The sequence below is a fragment of the Cavia porcellus genome, unplaced genomic scaffold, assembly GCF_034190915.1.
Source record: "Cavia porcellus strain 051 isolate PalLab524CR breed Dunkin Hartley unplaced genomic scaffold, mCavPor4.1 scaffold_2, whole genome shotgun sequence".
NCBI classification, from domain to species: Eukaryota; Metazoa; Chordata; class Mammalia; order Rodentia; family Caviidae; genus Cavia; species Cavia porcellus.
Window position 1 is genome coordinate 77,156,776 of NW_026947485.1, and position 18,571 is coordinate 77,175,346.

The 18,571-nt window shown below is 49.6% G+C and overlaps 2 protein-coding genes across 9 annotated transcripts in view; both read left to right on the plus strand.

Moving 5' to 3' along the window:
- The first annotated feature begins 46 nt into the window (after positions 1-46).
- Positions 47-18,318, plus strand: Sfxn2 (sideroflexin 2). 8 transcript variants are annotated; one of them, XM_063244617.1, is made up of 13 exons: positions 58-189; positions 4,206-4,496; positions 7,325-7,407; positions 8,392-8,577; positions 8,720-8,890; positions 10,681-10,779; positions 11,409-11,484; positions 11,714-11,799; positions 13,196-13,256; positions 13,808-13,874; positions 14,535-14,593; positions 15,543-15,660; positions 16,300-18,318. In XM_063244617.1, exons 4-13 carry the CDS (start codon positions 8,417-8,419, stop codon positions 16,530-16,532), a joined length of 1,131 nt encoding a protein of 376 aa, XP_063100687.1. In that variant the 5' UTR covers positions 58-189; positions 4,206-4,496; positions 7,325-7,407; positions 8,392-8,416; the 3' UTR covers positions 16,533-18,318. The 8 variants fall into 8 exon arrangements, with proteins under 8 accessions (XP_063100686.1, XP_063100687.1, XP_063100690.1 ...); XM_063244620.1 differs by lacking the exon at positions 7,325-7,407 and adding an exon at positions 14,805-14,854 and having other exon boundaries at positions 14,535-14,584; positions 15,543-15,590; XM_063244621.1 differs by lacking the exon at positions 7,325-7,407 and adding an exon at positions 14,805-14,854 and having other exon boundaries at positions 14,535-14,584; positions 16,300-16,568.
- Positions 77-18,571, plus strand: part of Wbp1l (WW domain binding protein 1 like) — a 77,966-nt gene continuing 59,471 nt past the window's right edge. Inside the window, exon 1 of the mRNA XM_063244622.1 lies at positions 77-189. Within this exon, the coding sequence (XP_063100692.1) occupies positions 79-189 (111 nt within the window). The 5' untranslated portion in view covers positions 77-78. The remainder of the gene's footprint in view (positions 190-18,571) is intronic.

Below are 18,571 nucleotides of genomic sequence, written 5' to 3' on the forward strand. Positions count from 1 at the left end.
TCCCGCCCACTGCGCAGGCGTGCGCTCAACGCCGCGGGGGCTGGGCCCGGCCGCAGAGCCGCGGGAGCCTCGCGTCTGATGACTGGCCTGCTAGGAGGCTGTCGGAGGGCGCGGGGCGGGATCGGGCCGGCCTTCCAGCGTGCGCTGATCTTGGTGACTGCTGTCTCAGGGCGTCCCTTCTGTGGCCAGGTAAGGGGCCACCCGCCGCGTTGCTCTCTAATTCCTGCTCCCTGCAGGGGGCTGGACTTCCCTGGTGTGGGGCCAGCCCAGCGGGGCCTGCAGCATCCACCTGAGGGAGCCGAGCAGGGCCTGAGGACCCGGGGCCAGAGGGCGGACCGTGCTCCTCGGCGCCCGGGCCTCGACAGCTGGCTTGAGTCGAGGTCAGGGATCCGTCCTGCCAGGAGCGCCGTGAGAGGCTGAGGCAGCGGCGCCTAGCTTTGAGCCGGGAAGGGGAAGCTGCTGTCGGAGCGGGAGGCGGCGTAAAGTCCTGCAGGTACACAGGCCCAGCACCGCCTGGACAGCCTTGCTGTGAAGCTACAGTCCACCCTCTTGGTCACGGCCTGCGTAGAGAAACGCTTTCCCTCCTAGGCTGTCATTTTACTTTCACAGCCCTAGAAACTACTTGTTGTGAGCCGCAGAGTTAGGACTTGTGCAGTGGTTGCTTCTAAATACTGGATGTGAGAAACGGAGTGATAGTCTCTGATAGAACTGTGGGGGGAAGGAGGAGGACCGGCGGCGGCTGAAAAGATAAGAATGAAATATAAATAACCTTTATTTTGGGAATGCGGGGAGAGACACCCCCGACCCTCTGGGGCATGGCATCTCCACCCCGAGGCCGGTGATATTTCCGTGGAACACGTGGAGTGAGGCACATAAGTAGCCTCGGCTTGGGGTGAAACCTAAGGAGGCATTAGGGATGCACAGATAGCCCATTGGTCTTAGTTTGGCGCCAGAGGTAATTCCTAAGGGTGGGGGGAGATAGGAGTTCCTTGGCTTTACCGGCTATAGTATCCGGCCTGGGCCAAAAACCCTTTCAGTCTCTGCGTTGTAAACCAAGAATTTCCTGGGGCTGGGGATTTAGCTCAGCAGCATAAGCGCCTGCCTTGCAAGCAGGCAGTCGTGTGTTCGATCCCTGGTACCGATAAAAAAGGAAAAAGACAAAAACAAAAACAAAAAACCACCAAGAATTTCCTAAAAACTGATCCTTCATGAGAAAACAGCTGAGAAGCTGACTGCAGGAGGAGGTGCAAGGTGAATGGTAGCACGTGCCTCTGTAATCCACCCATCTGGAGAAAGTTGCTCTTGTGTGGGAAAAGCCAGGCAGGATGATCTCTAGTGGCTTGGTGTCTGTCCTCAGGGCTGCTGTGGGGTCAGGTGACGCAAGCACGTACCTGGAGCTGACTAAAATCGCTGTGTCTCCAGCCTGCTCTTGGCAGCTTTGATGCAAATCCTTCTCTTTCTCAATGGTCTTTAGTTGGCCCTGTGTTGGGCTGCCTTCTTGATTTCCCTGTTGAGCAGTAATGTTTTGTGTTGCCTTTTTATTGCCTGTGCTAAACAAGGTCTTACCTGTTTAGGTAGCACACATTTGTAATCCCAGCACTCAGGAGGCTGAGGCAGGAGGATCACTAAGTTCGAGGCCAGCCGGAGCTGCACAGTGAAACACTGTCAAAAAGGAAAAAATTAAAATAAAGATTTTTTTTTTAAAAAAGACAAGGTCTTGCTAAGTTGTCCAGCCTGGGCTTGAACTTTCTGTCCTCCTGCCTCAGCCTCTTGGAGTGCTGGGAGTACAAGCAGTGTACCAAAGATTTCTTCCCCTCTATTTGGAGCCACAAATGGAAATCTTGAGCACTTTCCCTCCTTATAAGAAAATACTATGAGAAACCTGAAATACAAATAGACTAAGAGCAAAATAAAAGATAGATAATAGGAAACAGGAAAGGGGGCCAAGAGATACAGGGAGGAAAGAGAAGAGAAGGGGTGTGAAAAGAATTGAAATGTGTTACGCACAGGTACCAACTCCCCGTAATGAATGTAATCATGACGTATTGATAGAAAAACTTTTAAGAAGAGGGGCTTTGGAAGCCTGTTTTCAGAGCTCTAATCCTGTTTTCGAGAGAAAATCAGTTCTCTCTGGGAAGGGTGAGTATTATTTCAGGGGACGTAATAGTTTCATTTTCTTCTTTCTCTTGCTCCCTCTTCTTTGTTTTCTTTTTGATGTTACTAAGCATCAAACTCAGGCTACTCTACACTGAGCTACTTTTCCAGCCTCATTCTTTTTTGAGTCAGGGTCTCGCTGTGCAGTTCAGGCTGGCCTTGGACTCACTATGCAGCCAGCCTGACTTTGAATTCAAACTCACAGTGATCTTCTTGCCCCAGCTTCTTGAGTGCTAGGATTTCAGAAGAGTGCCACCACGCTTGGCTTCTTCTTCTCCTTCTTCTTCTTTTTTTTTTTTTTTTTAGAGGAAAAAACAAATGGGCTGAGGTGGGGGAGGGCCAGTGTGGGTGGTTACTGTTGGACTTTGAGGACTGAGTTTGTTTGCTCACTTTTTGATCTGCTGCAAGTGCTTGGTGCAGGTCATGTGGCCCCAGAATGTCACCATGTGGTGTGATTACTGAGTGAAACCTTGTCAGGCTCCAGTGCCCTGAGATTTTGGCTCCCTCATGTCTTTGGTCACGCAGTGACACTCTAATCTTTGAAAGGAGGCACCAGTTAGTCACCTGTTCGGCTTTTACTCCTACCTTATTCCTAGCAGTGGAACCACAGTCCTTCAGAAGTGTGGCCACCCTGGATGTGATGTGAGGCTGGTAGGGAGGACTGCGTGTGACTTGTGTAGAAGGATGGAGAGTGAATGGACCGGGCAAAGAGACCAGATGTGACCAACAGAGGTGGCACAACTTCATGAGAGCTTGCTCTTTTGTAGCCAAGATAAGGTTGAGTTTGGTTTCAAAGAGGCGGCAATCTTGAGGCCAAGAGAACCCAAGAATAAGTTGGAACTCATTTCAGGTAGGGAGTAAATTTCATTACTGGGCACATGGGAGATGCAGCAGTGGACATTACAGACATGTCAGGGGAAGCAGACTTTATACAAAGAACTGTAAGTGAGAAGGAGGTGACAGCAGAGTCCAGCATACTGCAAAAAGGAGAGACCACTGTGGGAGAATACAGCAGAAGGAGTTAAGGTACTGTGTCCTCTAGGAGACGGTGGGTGTAGGAGGAAATGTTCCAGAGAAATAATTTAGATCTGGGGGGACTTGCGGTTTATGTAACACAGTGGCTGCACAGTTTCTATCCTGACCTCAGCTAAGAAGGCAGAGGTGGCAAGGCTTGATGGTATATAGCTGTTATCCCAGTCAGCACTTGGGAGGCTGAGGCTGGAGGATCGCAGTGAGTTTGAGGCCAGCTGTGGATACACAGTGTGCTCAAGGCCAGCCTTAACTACATAGTGAGACCTTGTTTCAAAAAACCAAAAAAAGGCAGAGGTTCTTGTGTAATTTAGCAGATGCTTGCTCCATCACTGTGAAAGTGCTTCCATTGTGAGAGGCGAGCGTGTGTGTCCAGAGGGTGGGGCTGGCATTTTGCTCAGTTGGGTTCTCTCCAGGGCGTGAGCCTGGCACTGTGTAGGCACAGACAGACTGCGACCTGCTCACTTCCCTTCTGCAGGTGAACCCTTTCCTTGTCGCATTCTGCTGTTGGGACCAGGAGAGATGCCTTCTATAGGAGGTCAGGGGGATCGAGGAGGTGGCAGGCAGAGTTTTGGTGTCGGATGTGTGTTGCTCGGCTGTGTCCCACCCCACACTTGATGTGGAGTGTGGGGAGGAGAATGGGGGAGCAGGGAAGGGTGTTGTGGCTCCGCTCCAGGGTCATTGCTCTCAGAGATGGCTGACCCAGCCCACCAGCCCCCTTCCCCATGCCAGAACATCTGGATGTTGACTGCAGCTCTCCTTTCCCCCTCTCGTTCCTCCTGCCTCTTGTCTTTCTGGGGTTCTTTCCCATCTTTGGGGACTCCTTTTCTTGCTTTGCTTTTTAAATGTTTTGGTTTTTCAGGTTCTGTCTGCATTTCCTTCCTTTTTCAATCTACTTTCCCTCGCAGTCTCTCGCTGAAACTACTTTGAGGCTGTTGATAAGCTTTTTACACCTAGCCCAGGCCTCTGTGCTTCCTTTCAAGTCTGAGCACTCACTGCCATAAAACTGGACCTCTGTACAGAGTGGTGGACGGCAGAGAACAGCCTCTCCAAGGTTTGGTGTCCAGATGCTGGAATGTAGCAACTGAGGATGAGAGAAATGATCCCCGGGACCAGCAAGGATTAGAAGTGAGAATTGAAGCCCACGGGTAGAGCTGAGACTTCTTCAACACCGAAGGAAGAGGAAGCAGGCAGTGCTTTTTACCTGAACTCAGACTCACCATGTAGGAAGGGTAACCTGAACCTGCAGATCCACAGACTGGACCTCTTGTGCAGCCATAACTGAGGGTCTGCTAGGCAGCAAGGTGACACTGGTAAGCAAAACGAATGCACTTTCTGGCAAAAAGACAAATTGCTTGGCAGACGCCTGTAATATCAGCACTTGGGAGCCTGAAGCAGGAGGGTGCTCTTGAGTTCCAGGCCAGCTTGGGCTACATAGTAATTTCAGGGCCATCATGAACTACAAAGTGAGATCCTGTTTTAGAAACAAACAAACAGAAAACCATAAATGATCTAGTATATAGATGGTATAGAAGCAAATGTGAAATTTATTCCTTAAAAAAAAAAAAAGATGAGTAGACATTTATTTATTTATTTATTTTGAGTGAAATTATTTAGTGAAAAGGAGAGGGAATAGCATTTGTAAAGACCTGAGACAGGAGGTAACCTATTGCATTTAAGAAGGTCCCATGCACCAGGTGCAGTGGTACAATGCCTGTAATCTCAGCTACTTGGGGAGGCTGGTGCAGGAGGGTCTCAAGTTCAAACCCAGCCTGGGAAACTTAGTGAGACCCTGTCTCAAAATAAAAAATAAAAAGAGCTGGGAAAGTAGCACAGTCTTGGCACGCCCTGGGTTCAATGCCCAGTACCACAGTAACAACAGCCCTGGTACTTGAAACTCAGTGCATGGAAAATGAAATTCATTGTGTCCTCTTCTAAAACCTGTGTTTGGCAGTGCTAGGATTCCAACCTAGGGCCTTGTGCTCTGCTGGTTACCTACAACCTCAGCCCAAAGCTTGTCTTTTAAATTCTGTCTCACCGCCTTATGCAATCCTGGTGTCTTTTTTTGTTTGTTTGCTTTTTTTTTTTTATTTTAAAGAGGAAAAACAATGATACAGAATTTCAAAATAAGATAGTAGCAGATTAACAATGGATTAATATATTGCGTTATTATCTTCAAAGTAGTTAACTCAGATTACGAGATACAGGCATGAAAAATTGTTCAAACAATATAGACACAAACTTGTTTTCAATGAATTAACAGATGTTAGTAGTATAATTATCCTAGGTATCTTTTGATTGTGTATATATAGATATATTGTTTTCTTTTCTCTTTTCCCTCATCTGGTGTCTCTTTGTTTATTTGTTGTTTGTTTTGTTCATTCGTTTGTTTTTTTGGTACCAGGAATCAAAACTCAGAGCCTCACACTTGCCAGACAGTTGCTGTGCTGCTGAGCTACATCCTCGACCCTGACATCTCTTTAAATACTCTCTTTCAAGGAGATATACCATAGTACCAATTACTACTATACCAATATCCTACTGTGAAACCCTGTAGCAATTTCACTGCATTGTCTTGATTGGCTTTGCTTTGTCTTGTGTTGCATTTTTACTACTTTCAAAATAAAAAAATACAGATTGAAGTTCGGCAGAAAAAAAAAATACTCTAATATGTGTTCATCTTGGCTAGACTGAGTAAGACTCCCAGGATAGCTTCGTTATCCTGGCCTATGAAGGCCCTCCAGTTCTTCAGTCAAAGAACTGGTAGGTACTAGTTTGGGTGTGGTGGTACATGCCTATAATCCCTGCATTTGGAAGGCTGAGGCAGGAGGATCACTGTGAGTTTGAGGCCAGCCTTAATTGCATAGTGAAACCCTGTCTCAAAAAGACAGAAATAAATAAATAGGTGCCGCTGTGAAGGTTTTACAGATGTAATCAAAAGTCACTAATTGCTTAGCTTTAATCAAAAAGGAAATTTTTATGTGTAACATTTGTTAATCAGAGGGGACTCTTGAAGACTTTTATTTTTTGTTTTATTTACTTATTTATTTTGTTGTCTTTTTGAGACAGGATCTCACTGTGTGGTTCAGGCTGGCCATGGGCTCTCTTTGTAGCCCAGGCTGGTCTTGAACGTGCAACAATCCTCCTGCCTCAGCCTCCTGAGTGCTAGGATTACAGAGTACACCACCACATCTGGCCTTATTTTTGCATTTTGAGACATGGTCTTACTAGTTTGCCCAGGATGGTCTCAAACTTGTAATCCTTCTGCCTTGTCTTCCCAGAGTGCTAGAATTACAGGTGCCTGCCTCAGTACCTGGCAGAGGGAGAGGGCAGACTCAGTGTTGCAGGTTCCAAGCAACTCTGGGCTGGGATTGCTTTCTTTTCTGGGGTTGACCCAGAGGGAAAAGGCTTTCTCTTTTTAGCTGCCTCTCTGGGTGTATCTCAGGTCGTCTGACTCCTTTCTCTCATTTTCTTTGTTATTAGGGTTCCCTTCCAGCTCACTTCCCTGGATCTGATGAGGTCCTGCTACAGCCTGTTTACTCTCCTGATTGCCTGGGGTGTTTTTCCTAATTATACTTTGATGTTTTCTCTTTTTATATAGTATTCCTTTAATGACTTCCCGAAATTTTCAGGGAAAAAATTTTTCAGCTTTTTAAAAGATGTGTGACCTATTTTTTCTCCTCATTTAATGTATCAGCATATCAGTTATACTTCCTTTGCAAATGTTTTCTGTGTTGCCCTGCAGTTCTTCAGCTAAGCCAAGTCCACTATGAAATGAGCGCTATCCCCGTCACAGGTGGCAGGGTCCCTTATATCAGTGAGTTCCCGATTCGTACTTCTTTATGTCATTGCTGTCATTTGTCTCACCGAACACTTGTGATTAATACTTTAAGCAAACTGTGTTTATTAACTGTTAAAAATTCAAAATAAGAAAAAGCTTTTAGCTGGGGATTTAGCTCAGTGGCACAAATGCCTGCCTAGCAAGCATGAGGTCCTGAGTTCAATTCCTGGTACCAAAAAAGAAAAAGATTTTATCCTCATTGTTGCGTTTTTGACATGAAGTCTTTTTCCATGCAGGTATCCGTTTATATCCTATACCATGTAATTTTCTCTTTGAAGAGCTTCTATTCTTGTTTTGTAGATTAAGCCTGCTGATGACAGATTCCCTCAGTTTTGTTGTGCCACAGAGTCCCTTTCTGCAGTTCTGAAGGATGGTTTCACTAGGTACAGAGGTCTGGGTCAGAGGCATCTTTCTTTGGCCACAACCTGTGCTTTCTGCCTTTCTATGTCTTGCTGCTTTTGCTTGCAATGGGGCCTGAGATCGCTGGTAAGAGCTGAGCTAGACAGGCCTTTAGTGGGCAGTTTCAGTTTGTCTTGCTAGGTGTGTCATGTACTACCGTCTGCTGTAGCTGTAGGTGTCCCAGCTAAAATTTCCCTGACATCCTTGTTTCTGCCTTCCCTGTTGTCTTTTGGTTTTTGGAGACTTCTCTTTTTTTTTTTTTTTTTTTTGTCTTTTTCCGTTTTTATCGGTACCAGGGATCGAACTCACGACTGCCTCCTTGCAAGACAGGCGCTTATGCCACTGAGCTAAATCCCCAGCCCCGAGACTTCTCTTTTTTTTCTCTCCCGGTGCTGGGATCATTGAGCTACACCCCATCCTCTAGCAACTCAGTACATTAAGCACCAGGTCACAGTCCAGCTGAGGTGATCTTTTGCTGCCCTGGAGTCCTGCTGAGGAGGGGCCCTGGCCAGCAGGGAAGGTGCTTGCTCTTCAGTGAGCCGGGCCCTCCTCTTCTCAGTGCTCAGTCTCTGCTCCCCTCAGGGAGGCAGGAAGGCTAGAAGGGGCTAGGGTTACCGCCCTGGTGACTAGGTAGCCTTGTGGAGAACTTCAGCTAGGTGGACTTCAGAGTGGCAGGTTCTCCCTCTCTCTGCCGCAAGCCCTGGGTACAGTGTTCCTAGGCTGACTCCGGGCCTCCAAGGACGGGTACCACCCTGTCCCTTTCTCCAGTCACTCCCACAGCGTGAACTGGCACAAGGCTGGCCTCCAGCAGGTGCCCAGAGTGTCTGCAGGTGCCTTCTTACTTAGTCCAGTGCCTGTTCAGTGCACTGAGTCAGCAGACACCCAGGGGCTAGGTAAGGTAGGCAGTACAATGGGCCTCTGGGGTGGCTTCAGTTTGGGGGTGTCCTCATTCTTCCTGTGTCTTCTAGATCTGCAGTCTTGTGTGCCAGCAAGATGGAGATTAACACGTCTGGCTTTGACATTGATGCCCCCCGTTGGGACCAGGGCACTTTCCTGGGGCGTGTGAAGCACTTCTTTAACATCACAGACCCCCGCACCATCTTGGTACCAGAGCATGAGCTGGACTGGGCCAAGGCAATGGTGGAGAGGAGCAGGTAAGGGGAAGAGGTCAAGGGAGAGCACAGAGGCATTAGGTGTCTTTGAGGGGATCTGCTAGGTGAAAACAGGAACTGAAAGTGAAGGAACTCAGCAAAGGAAAAGACTGGGAGACACCTGCCTGTTGCCTTCCTCTGATAGAATGGGGACCGTGCCTCCAGGCACCCACATGGAGCAGCTTCTGTATGCTAAGAAGCTGTATGACTCAGCCTTCCACCCCGACACTGGGGAGAAGATGAATGTCATCGGGCGGATGTCCTTCCAGGTCCCTGGCGGCATGCTTATCACAGGTTTCATGCTCCACTTCTACAGGTGGGTGCTGGGAGCCCAGGGTATGCAGCAGGCTCTGCTAGGCAAGGAGCTGGCTGTATTTTCCCCTGTGCTGGGGCTGGAACCTGGGGTCTCATGCATACTAGAGGAGCATCTGTCACTGAGCCTCGGCCCCAGGGTGCCAGTTTCCGATAACAGCAGTCTTCTTACCAGATAGCACGCATTACGCTGGTTTGTTTTGTTTTGCCTGTATGCCTCTGGTAACTCTCCCAGTGTCCCTGCCCATAGATACTGCACTATCACTGTCGTACACCATTTCTGTCGAATAGATGGAATTCTGCAGAGGCTGAGTAATTTGTCCAGATTCACACAGTAAAGAAATATGGGTACCTGGATTTAAACAGGGGCAGTCCTCATTAGAACTCAACAGATAAGCTGTTCTAAGTCTGTTTGTTTGTTTTTTCCTGAGGGAAAGTGGTGGTAGTTTGAGTTGGGGTGTCTCTAGGTAATTCAGGCTGAACTTGAATTCACTGTGTATCCCAGGCTGGCCTCAAACTTGCAGTGATCCTCTTGGCTCAGTCTTCCAAGTGCTGCAATTCTAAGTGTGTGCTACCATGCCTGGCTTTAAGTTTCTTTTTCTTTTCTTTTTTTTGTACCTGGAATTGAACTCAGGACCTTGCACTTGCCAGGCAAGTTTGTTTATGCTTCTGAGCTACATCCTGGTACTAAGTTTTTTTTGAAGAGTACTTGTCCTAGGCTGGGTGTGTTAGTGTGTGCCTGTGATCCCAGCACCCAGGAGACTGGTACAGAAGGATTGCTGTGAATTCAAGACCTGTCTGGGTTACATAGTGAGTCCAGAGTCAGCCTGAGTTACACAGTGAGACTTGGTCTCAATCCCCCGACCCCACCTAAATAAATAAATAAATAAATTAATTAATTAATTAATTGTTCCAGTTAGGCTTGTAGTACATGCCAGTAATCCCAGCACTTGGGAGGATAAGCCGGAGGATCTTGAGTTCAAGGCTAATTTGAGCTAGACAGTGAGACCCAGTCTCAAAAAAATAAGTACTTCTTATTTCACAGTGAAGCCAGGTGTGGTGGTGCATGCCTGTAATCCTAGCACTCAAGAGGCAGGAGAATCACAGCAAGTCACGGCCAACCTGGGCTACATAGTGGGTTCAAGGCCAGCCTGACCTGCATAGCAAGACCTTGTCTCAAAAAACAAAAATAAAACAAGACCACGATGAATGCTATTAATTTTATACTGTAATGTGTAATATCTAAGTTTAAAAAAAGAAAGACTTCCTTGAGTAGTTGGGAGGAAATAAACTTTCTGTGTGGTCTGGATGTGATTCCTTCACCCCACTCTGGCCTGGGGCCAGGTGCTGGAGCTTGCACTGTAGAGCCAGTGAGCTTTGTTGAGAAGACAAGAAGTGGGGCTGGGAATTTAGCTCAGCAGCATAAGCACCTGCCTTGTAAGCAGACGGTCGTGAGTTTGATCCCCAGTACCAGAAAAAAAAAGAAAAAAGAAAAAAAAAAAAAAAGAAGTAAGTGGTCAGTTGGAGGAAGGGTCTGCAGTAGGAGAGCAGAGCTCATGGAGAGGCCGAGTGTCTCCGGGGGGCAGGGAAGGCTCAGGGAGGTTCTGAGGCAGAAGTGGCATCAGCAGAGCAGCAGGAAAGAGACAATGTGTGTTCTGGGTGGAGGGCATGGCCTGAAAGCCAGGTGCAGAGAGCAGAGTGGGTGCCACCCAGGGCAGTGCAGGTACGTGGTGAGTGGTGAACCCCACGGCTTCCATCCTATCCTCTGTCTCTCCTGACCTCCATTCTTGGCAGGACCATGCCAGCAGTGATCTTCTGGCAGTGGGTGAACCAGTCTTTCAACGCCTTGGTCAACTACACCAACAGGAACGCAGCTTCCCCCATGTCGGTCAGGTAAGAGGCCTGGTCCCCAGCTGTTATGCCTTCCTAGTGGGGCCACACTGAGCAGGTGGGCCAGTCACCCTTTTCCAGAGCTTGGAAGTATTTTTGCTGCCTGCTAGGGAGTATCTTCTTCCCAGACCAATTCGAATTGTGTTTGTGCCTTCTCTCAGCCCGTCTCTCGTAGGTGTGCATTGCATGCCAGTGGCATCCTGGGACCTGGCAGTGCCTTGATGAGAAGGCCTTGCATCCCTGGAGGTGCTGAAGGTCTTTTTGGGAGTTAAGCATATAATCTCAGAGTAGGATGGTGCCACTAAGGACACGAGCAGGTGCCAGGACAGCTGTAAGCAGGAGTGAGTGCAGGCAGACCCGGCAGGAAGGCCTTTGTGTAGAGGTGATGTTTCAGAGGAGTTCTGAGGGCCACGAGTTTGTCATGCCAGAGCCCAGAGGGCCATGCATGAGGCATGGAGGGCATCAGTGTGCACAGTTTGGCTGCTGGAGAAGCATGGGTGTGTTTAAAGTACTGAAAAGGTCAGGGCGGCTGGCTACTACTGTGGGTGAGGGCTGAGAGCCCAGGATAAGACTGGGGACAGAGTGCCAGTCTTTTCCCCAGCACCTCAGCCTTCACCCCCTCTCCTCCCCAGGCAGATGGCCTTCTCCTACCTCACAGCCACCACCACCGCAGTGGCCACTGCTGTGGGCATGAACATGTGGACAAAGGTGTGGTCTGGGGCAGCGGCGGGTGTGGCGGCCACTGGGGGGCAGCAGAGTCCCAAGGAAAACAGCAAGGCTGTCCCCAGGTTTTTCCTTTTGGGTTTTTGCTGGAGTTTCGGGTCCTCAGACTGAGTGGATGTGTGGCAGTAGTGAGGTCTGATTTCCTTCCTGATTGACAGTTCTGAAACCCCCTCCACTCCCATCTGAACATGCCCATTCTCCCTGTCCCCAACAGAGAGCTCCACCCTTGGTGTGTCGCTGGGTACCCTTTGCTGCTGTGGCTGCTGCAAACTGTGTCAATATCCCAATGATGCGGCAGCAGTGAGTAAATCCTGCCCTTCTCTCCCCAACTGCCGCATAGCTGGGGAAGGGAGGTTCCCCATCCGTGGACAAGGCCCTGTGGGCTGAGCCTCAGAAGGGTCCCTGAGGGCCAGTCACACCTGCAAGATGCCTGGGAGTGTAGGTGACAAGGTGGGTCTACATTCAGATGCTGTAGGCACACTTTCCTGTGCAGTAAGAGGATAGGGAGTGTGTTCCCGTGGGCTTTTACCCTAACTTCCTGTCTTTATTGTTGTTTGAGACAGCCTTGTTGTATAGTTCCGGCTGCCTTTTAACTGGCCGTGTAGTCCAGGCTGTTCTGGAGCTCACAGTGATCCTCTTGCCTCAGTCTCCTAGGTGAAGGGATTACAGGCGTGTGCCACCACACCCAGGTAGATAGCTTTAGTTCACCTATGTTAGGGTTGTGACCCCTGCCTGCTCTCAAAGGCCCGGAATGGCATTCTAAATGAATTTTGGTAGAGCAGAACTAAGAAGCTTTGAAAGAAGCCCGGGAGTGACTAGATGTCTTCAAGCACCTAGCTCTGTTCTTTTCAGCAGCAAAAGTGAAGGAGGGACTCTCACCATTTTGTTTCATTTGTTCACGTTTTTCCGCCTTGCTGGGAGTGGAGCCCATGGCCTCCTGCATGCTAGGCCAGCACTATACCACTGAGTTGACCCCAGCCTAGGCTGCTTTCTTGCCTATGGTGCAAAACTTCTGCCTGAGGTGTTGATGACGTAGTGTGTGTAGAGCTCCCAGGCTGCACCTGGACATAATGAATGCTGCACAAGTGTTAGCGTCAGTACCATTGTCATGGTTATCGTATCCACAATCCGTATTTCCTAGAGGCTACTAGGACTGAGCAGCACCTACAGAAAGAACATTAGGGGTAAGAGGTCTGCACACTGCTCCTTCCTCTGCCCAGCTCTTTCCAGCAGACAGTTGAGACCACCAGCTATGGTCTTAGTTCATCAGGAGGCAGCCTGAGAACAGCCAGAGTAGCTCCTGTCTGGGGCAAGGTCCTACTGCCAGGGGCTGAACTAAGCACCTGTCTGGGATTGTCTCATGCCATCCTTACCATGTTCTCTGAAGTGGGTGCCAGGATTATCTCCAGTCTGCAGCTGAGGAGAACTGAGGCTTTAGGAAGGTTAAGAACTGCTTGGCGTCACATGCAAGTATCAGGAATCTCCTGAGGCAATGCGGGCCCAGGGCCAGCTCCCATAGCCTGCGTCCCAGTTCACTTCCGAGATGCCACTTATGGAAGGAAGAAGGGAGGTTAGAGGGCCAGGTATAGGGGGGCTTCTCAGACTGTGGCCCTGGCCATGTTCCCCGGGATGTCACATGGCCTGGGTGGCTGCCATCACCCCCTTCCCAAACCCAACCACTCATGTTTCTGTTTAGGGAACTCATCCAGGGCATCTCGGTGCAGGACAAGAACCACAATGAGGTTGGCCATTCCCAGGTGAGTAGAGTCCTCTCAGTAGGAGAGAATTCCTTCTCGGACTCTGTCTCCTGCTTAGTGATTGGAGTAGGTACCGTGAAAGCTCTAAGGAGGCTTCTCCCTGACCCCACCCTCACTCCCTGTCAATTCCCCTACATTTCTCTTTTTCACTACTGGAGACTAAACTCAGGCCTTTGTCCTAAACTGTGTCCCCAGACCCTTTTACTACTTTTTCACTGTTTTTGTTTATTTATTGTGAGGTGCTAGGCATTGTACCCAGAGCCTGAGTACTGAGCTACCACTCCAGTGCAGTTTTTAATTTGTATTTTGAGACATTGTCTCACTAAGTCACAAGGTTGCCCAGGCTGGGCTTGAAAGTCTGACCCTCTTTGCCTCAGCTGGGCTTACTGGTGTTCACGGCCACACCCTGCTTCTTCAGCTTCCTTTTTTCCCTCATTTCTTGTTCTGAAGGTAACTCAAGCTTGGCTGTGACCTCAGTCCAGCCTTCCAGTACTGCGCATTTACTAAACCTCGATACGATATTTCCAACTGCTTTTCTTTTCTGCCCTCAGAGAGCTGCAGCCATAGGCATTGCCCAAGTGGTTATTTCCCGGATCACCATGGCAGCTCCTGGCATGAGTAAGATGGGGAAGCCCCCATCCTGGGGGTCGGGGAGCATGTGGGTGGGGGGTAGGGTCCCAGCCTCCTGAGCCAGGCTTCTTCGACTAGATTGCACAAAGGCTGCAAGCTCAGGAAAACTATACTGGCTCCCATCATCGCATTTGGAGGGAGAAAAGTTACTTCCCTTCAACTAATGGTCATTAAGCCTTAGTCCCTGACCAGGAATACTGCACGAGGTAGATAGTAGTAGAGAGAATAATTTTGCTTATTGCAGTGCAAAATACAGATTCTGTTTGTGTGAGCCTTCAGATAGTTTTATTTATTTATTTATTTTTTTGGTCTTTTTCCTTTTTATCGGTACCGGGGATCGAACTCGCGACTGCCTGCTTTCAAGGCAGGCGCTTATGCCGCTGAGCTAAACCCCCAGCCCCATTCAGATAGTTTTAGTGTTGAGGAGGTGGCTTTGGATCTAGTGGCACAGGTGTGTCCCTTTAGAGGTCTGAGACATGTTTCCTAGGGGTTGGGGGTGGCTTTGCCTATGCATTTTCTATTTCCAATGCTGAGGGTTTTCTGGAGCAGCTGGGGAAGGAGAGCAAAACCCCCAGCCCTTCTCTGACAGCCAGAAGGCTTCCTGGGAGTCCCGGGCCTCCCCTCAGGACCTCCCCTGGTCTCTTCCAGTCTTGCTACCAGTCATCATGGAAAGGCTAGAGAAACTGCACTTCATGAAGGTCAGCAGGGTTGGTTCCTGTTTCCGTCCTCCTGCCCCGCCCCTGCTGCTCTCACCTCCTCCTCCTCATCTCACCAAAGTAAAACCCCAGTGGCGGCCTCCTGCTTCAAGGGCAGGGCTCCAGCCTCTGGCTGCTTCAGGTTAACTGGGCCTTGGCGGGGCAGGTGTGGGTGCGCCTTAGGGATCCTAGTGCCCCATGGGTCTCTTACTTGTCTGTGCAGAAAGCCAAGCTGCTGCACGTGCCGTTGCAGGTTACGCTGTCCGGGTGCTTGTGAGTACAGGGCTTGGGTGGCCTGGGTTGTCTTGGGCCCCCATAGTCCACCTTCTGGTGTTACCCATGTCAGAGTCATGTGTGCCTTCACTTGGCTTTCAAAGTGGCCACGCTCAGGATACCTGTGGTCTATCTGGAGCACTCGCCTATACCCCTTGAGGCACCAGACTGGAGTGTGTACAAGAGCTGAGGAGCCTCACAGTATCTTCCCCCGATCTCATGAGGCAAGGCAAGGCGGAGCTCAACCTGGGCTGCCCAGCACCCAGCCGATACAGAAAGAACACCAGCCACATCAGCATCTATAGGAGGCTGCCAGGGACCATAGGAAGCTAGGGCTCTGAGTGCAGGGCCTGGGCTTAGACAGTCACGCCTCCCCCTTACACAGCTGAGGTGCAGTGGCATGGTGAGGAGCGGCACCCACTCCTCAAGCTCCCTAGTTGCATCATTGTCTTCCTCTGCTTGAATGTGGGCGTGCTGTGGGGGAGGGGGTTGGAGGGATGCTGATTGTGCCCCCATGCTAGTGTGGGTTTTCTGGTCCTCAGTGGAAAAGGGTGGATGGGAGGTGGAGGGCTGGCTGGGAAGGCAGCCCAGTGTGGCATCTCCTCTTTTATCCTGGGGCTCTGGACGGTGGTGGGTAGGGCAGAAGGGACAGGTCCCTAACTGATGTTGTTTTTTTCCTTTCTCATAGCCTCCTCTTCATGGTACCAGTGGCATGTGGGCTCTTTCCACAGATGTGGTATTGCCTTTTGTTACCTGCTTTCTTTTATTGACCCCACTGCCACTCCATCCCCAATCCTCCACAGCAGGTGGGACAGTCAGGGCGGCACTCAGGGGCCCTTCATGCCTGGTAAATAGCAAACCAGCTGGATTGCTGAGAGGCAGAGAAGTTAGGGAGAGGAGTGAGTCCCTCCTGTTGGGGAGCCCTGCTGCCTGGAGGTGGCCGGGGATGTGAAGAGACTGTCCTGCTGGCTGGATTGGGAGGCAGGTCTCCCTGGCTGCTCCTGGTCTTTAAAATTAAGTGAGGGGCTTATTTGGCTCTTGTTTCTCAGAGGATGATGACCTAGATGTGTCCATTGCCCTCGTGTCCCAGAAGAGTGGGTAGGGTGAATGGACAGCAGAGGAGGGATGAGGGACCTCGGGCTGCCCTGGGAACTGGCTGGCTCTAGGAATGGGTGTGGTTTGGACATCTGCCAAGAGGTGCTGTTGCCCGCTTTGGCACTGTGATCGTCTATTAGACGTCTGTGTCTCGTGGAGACAACAGAAGCTTAACCGAAGACTCGAGCACAGGAACAGTGAAGCAGGCTGGGTAGAGGGGAAAGCTGTACACAGTTCCAGCAGGAGGATCAGGAAGGGCTCCTCAGAGGTGACACTTGGAGTGACTTTTTCTGGGGTAACTTGCGTACTCGGAGTGGCACACTCAGAACCCCTTTCTGTCCTCTGTTCAGTGCCTTGCCAGTTTCTTATCTGGAACCAGATCTTCAAGACGTTGTCGGGGCCAAGGACGGAAAACATGCACCTTATGTCTATTTCAACAAGGGTCTCTGAATGCATCATGCCAGCAAGGACCAGCCTGCGAGTATCTACTGCTCTGCACACCTGTGCCCACGTTCCTCCTTGCCCACAAGGCCTGAGAGCCAGGATGGACAGGGGCACATTTCCTATCACTTTGACCAAGTAGTTTGTTTACTGGACTTTAGTGGGTAATCATGGAAAAGGGAACCAAAGGTGGGAGTCCTCTGTGCCTCCTCCTTAACCCTCTGCCCTGGAGGCTGGAAACTGCTGCCTTTGCAGGGAGAAGTTGCTGCTACCTGTTGGTGGGCAGGGTGGAAGACATCAAGCAAATCATTGGGAAAAGTTAGGAAACCTTGCTAGGCCTGATGTTGCATGCTTGTAATCCCAGCACTTGGGAGGCTGAGGCAGAAGGGTCCTTAAGAATTTGAGACCAGCTGGGCTACAAAGTGAGTACAAGGCCAGCTTGAACTGCATAGTGAGACCCTGTGTCAAAAAGACAAAAAAAATTTTTTTAAGAAACCTTTAGGATCCAGGTCCAGCCAGGTTTGGGGATTGGCCAAGGGCAGGAAGAGCTCTGCATCTTCCCTTCCCTTTCCTTCCAGAGCAGAGGAGCCTTCACCTTGCTTTGCTACCCTGGCTCACAGGAAGGGAAACACAGGCTCATCTCCCCCAGTGATCTCTCTAGTACTCTTCCCTGTGTGTCTGGCCAGAGAGCTACCTTTCGAGTGCTGCTAGCTGGGTTTATTGAACACCCAGGAGTTAATCTGTACTAAAAAATGAGGCTGCACAGAGCAGTAAAATACCATGATGCTTCAAGCATCCATTGACACTGACTTTGTTCAGCCAGCACTCTGGAAGGCTGAGGCAGGGGGATCACAAATTTGAGACAAAGGGATTTATTGAGACAGGTTTCAAAATAAAAAGTTGGGGCCATAGCTCAGTGCAGCTGCTCTGGGTTTGATCCCCAGTACTGGAGAGAAAAAAGAAAAATCATGCCTAGACCTTTTTTTTGAGACAAGGTTTCACTATGTAGTTAAGTCTGGTCTTGAATTTGCAGTGATCCTCCTGTCTCTTGGCCTCCTGAATGCTAAGATCACAGGTGTGCACCACCATGCCCAGCCTTTCATACCTGTTTTTTGTTTTGTTTTTTGTTATGGGGGTTGAATTTGTGCTTGCCAGCAGGCGCTTACACCACTGAGCTAAATCCCCAGCCCTCACGGGCCTGTTTTGAAAGAGAAATCTCCTCACTGTTTGTGGAAAGGATGTATGTTAGCATTAACCACACGGTTAATGGATCTAATCTGGCTGCCTCCTTTCCTCCGCCATCAGCAGGCTAAGCACCAAAGAGAGACTGGCATTTGCTGAATAGGAGAGGGAAGTTGGATTTGGACACCTAAGGGGAAGCCAAACAGTACCAAATGGCCTTAAGAGTACGGGGCGGGGGGGCAGGATTTGGATCAGGAGCACAGCGCCTGCCTGGCAAGTATGAGGTTCTGAGTTCAATTTCTGATACCACAAAAATAAATTTTTTTTTTGTTTTTTCCTGTGCAATTTTGGGACCAGGGATTTAGCTCAGTGGCCCAGTGCCTGCCTGGCAAGTGTGAGGGCCTAAGTTTGATTCCCAGTATGCATTCCCCTTAAAAAAAAAAAAAAGTGTGCAGGGCACAGCAATCTTTTCCCTTTCAACCAGCTTCTTGGGTTGGGGTTAAGGTAAGTTGAGGGAGGACTCCTAGGGTGCTCCTGTGTCTGTGTGACTCTCCTGGAGAATGCTGGCTCTTCAGAGACCATCACTGAACTGTATAAAGTGCACTAAAGAGCATAAAAATCTGTAAACCAAGTACTAAAGCCTGGATGGAGGGGATTAGCTCAGCAGCTCAAGTGCCTGTCTGCTAAGTGCAAGGCTTCGAGTTCAATCCCCAGTACCAAAAAAATAAAGCCGGCAGAACACAGGAGTTGGTCTTACCTTGCCTTGGCATGTTCAGAGGGTATCACACACTTAAAGGGTTTCAAAAAGACAAGCCTGCACCATGCTGCATAACGTGTAAGTCTGGTATTCTGGCAAGCTGAGGCAGGAGGATCACAAGTTTGAGCCTAGCTTGGGCAACTTAGCTACTTAGGGAGACTTTCAAAAGACGATAAAAGAGGTTGGCATATAGTTTAATGCACCTAAGTTGCCCTGGCTGGGTGATCTCTAAAGTGACCTGC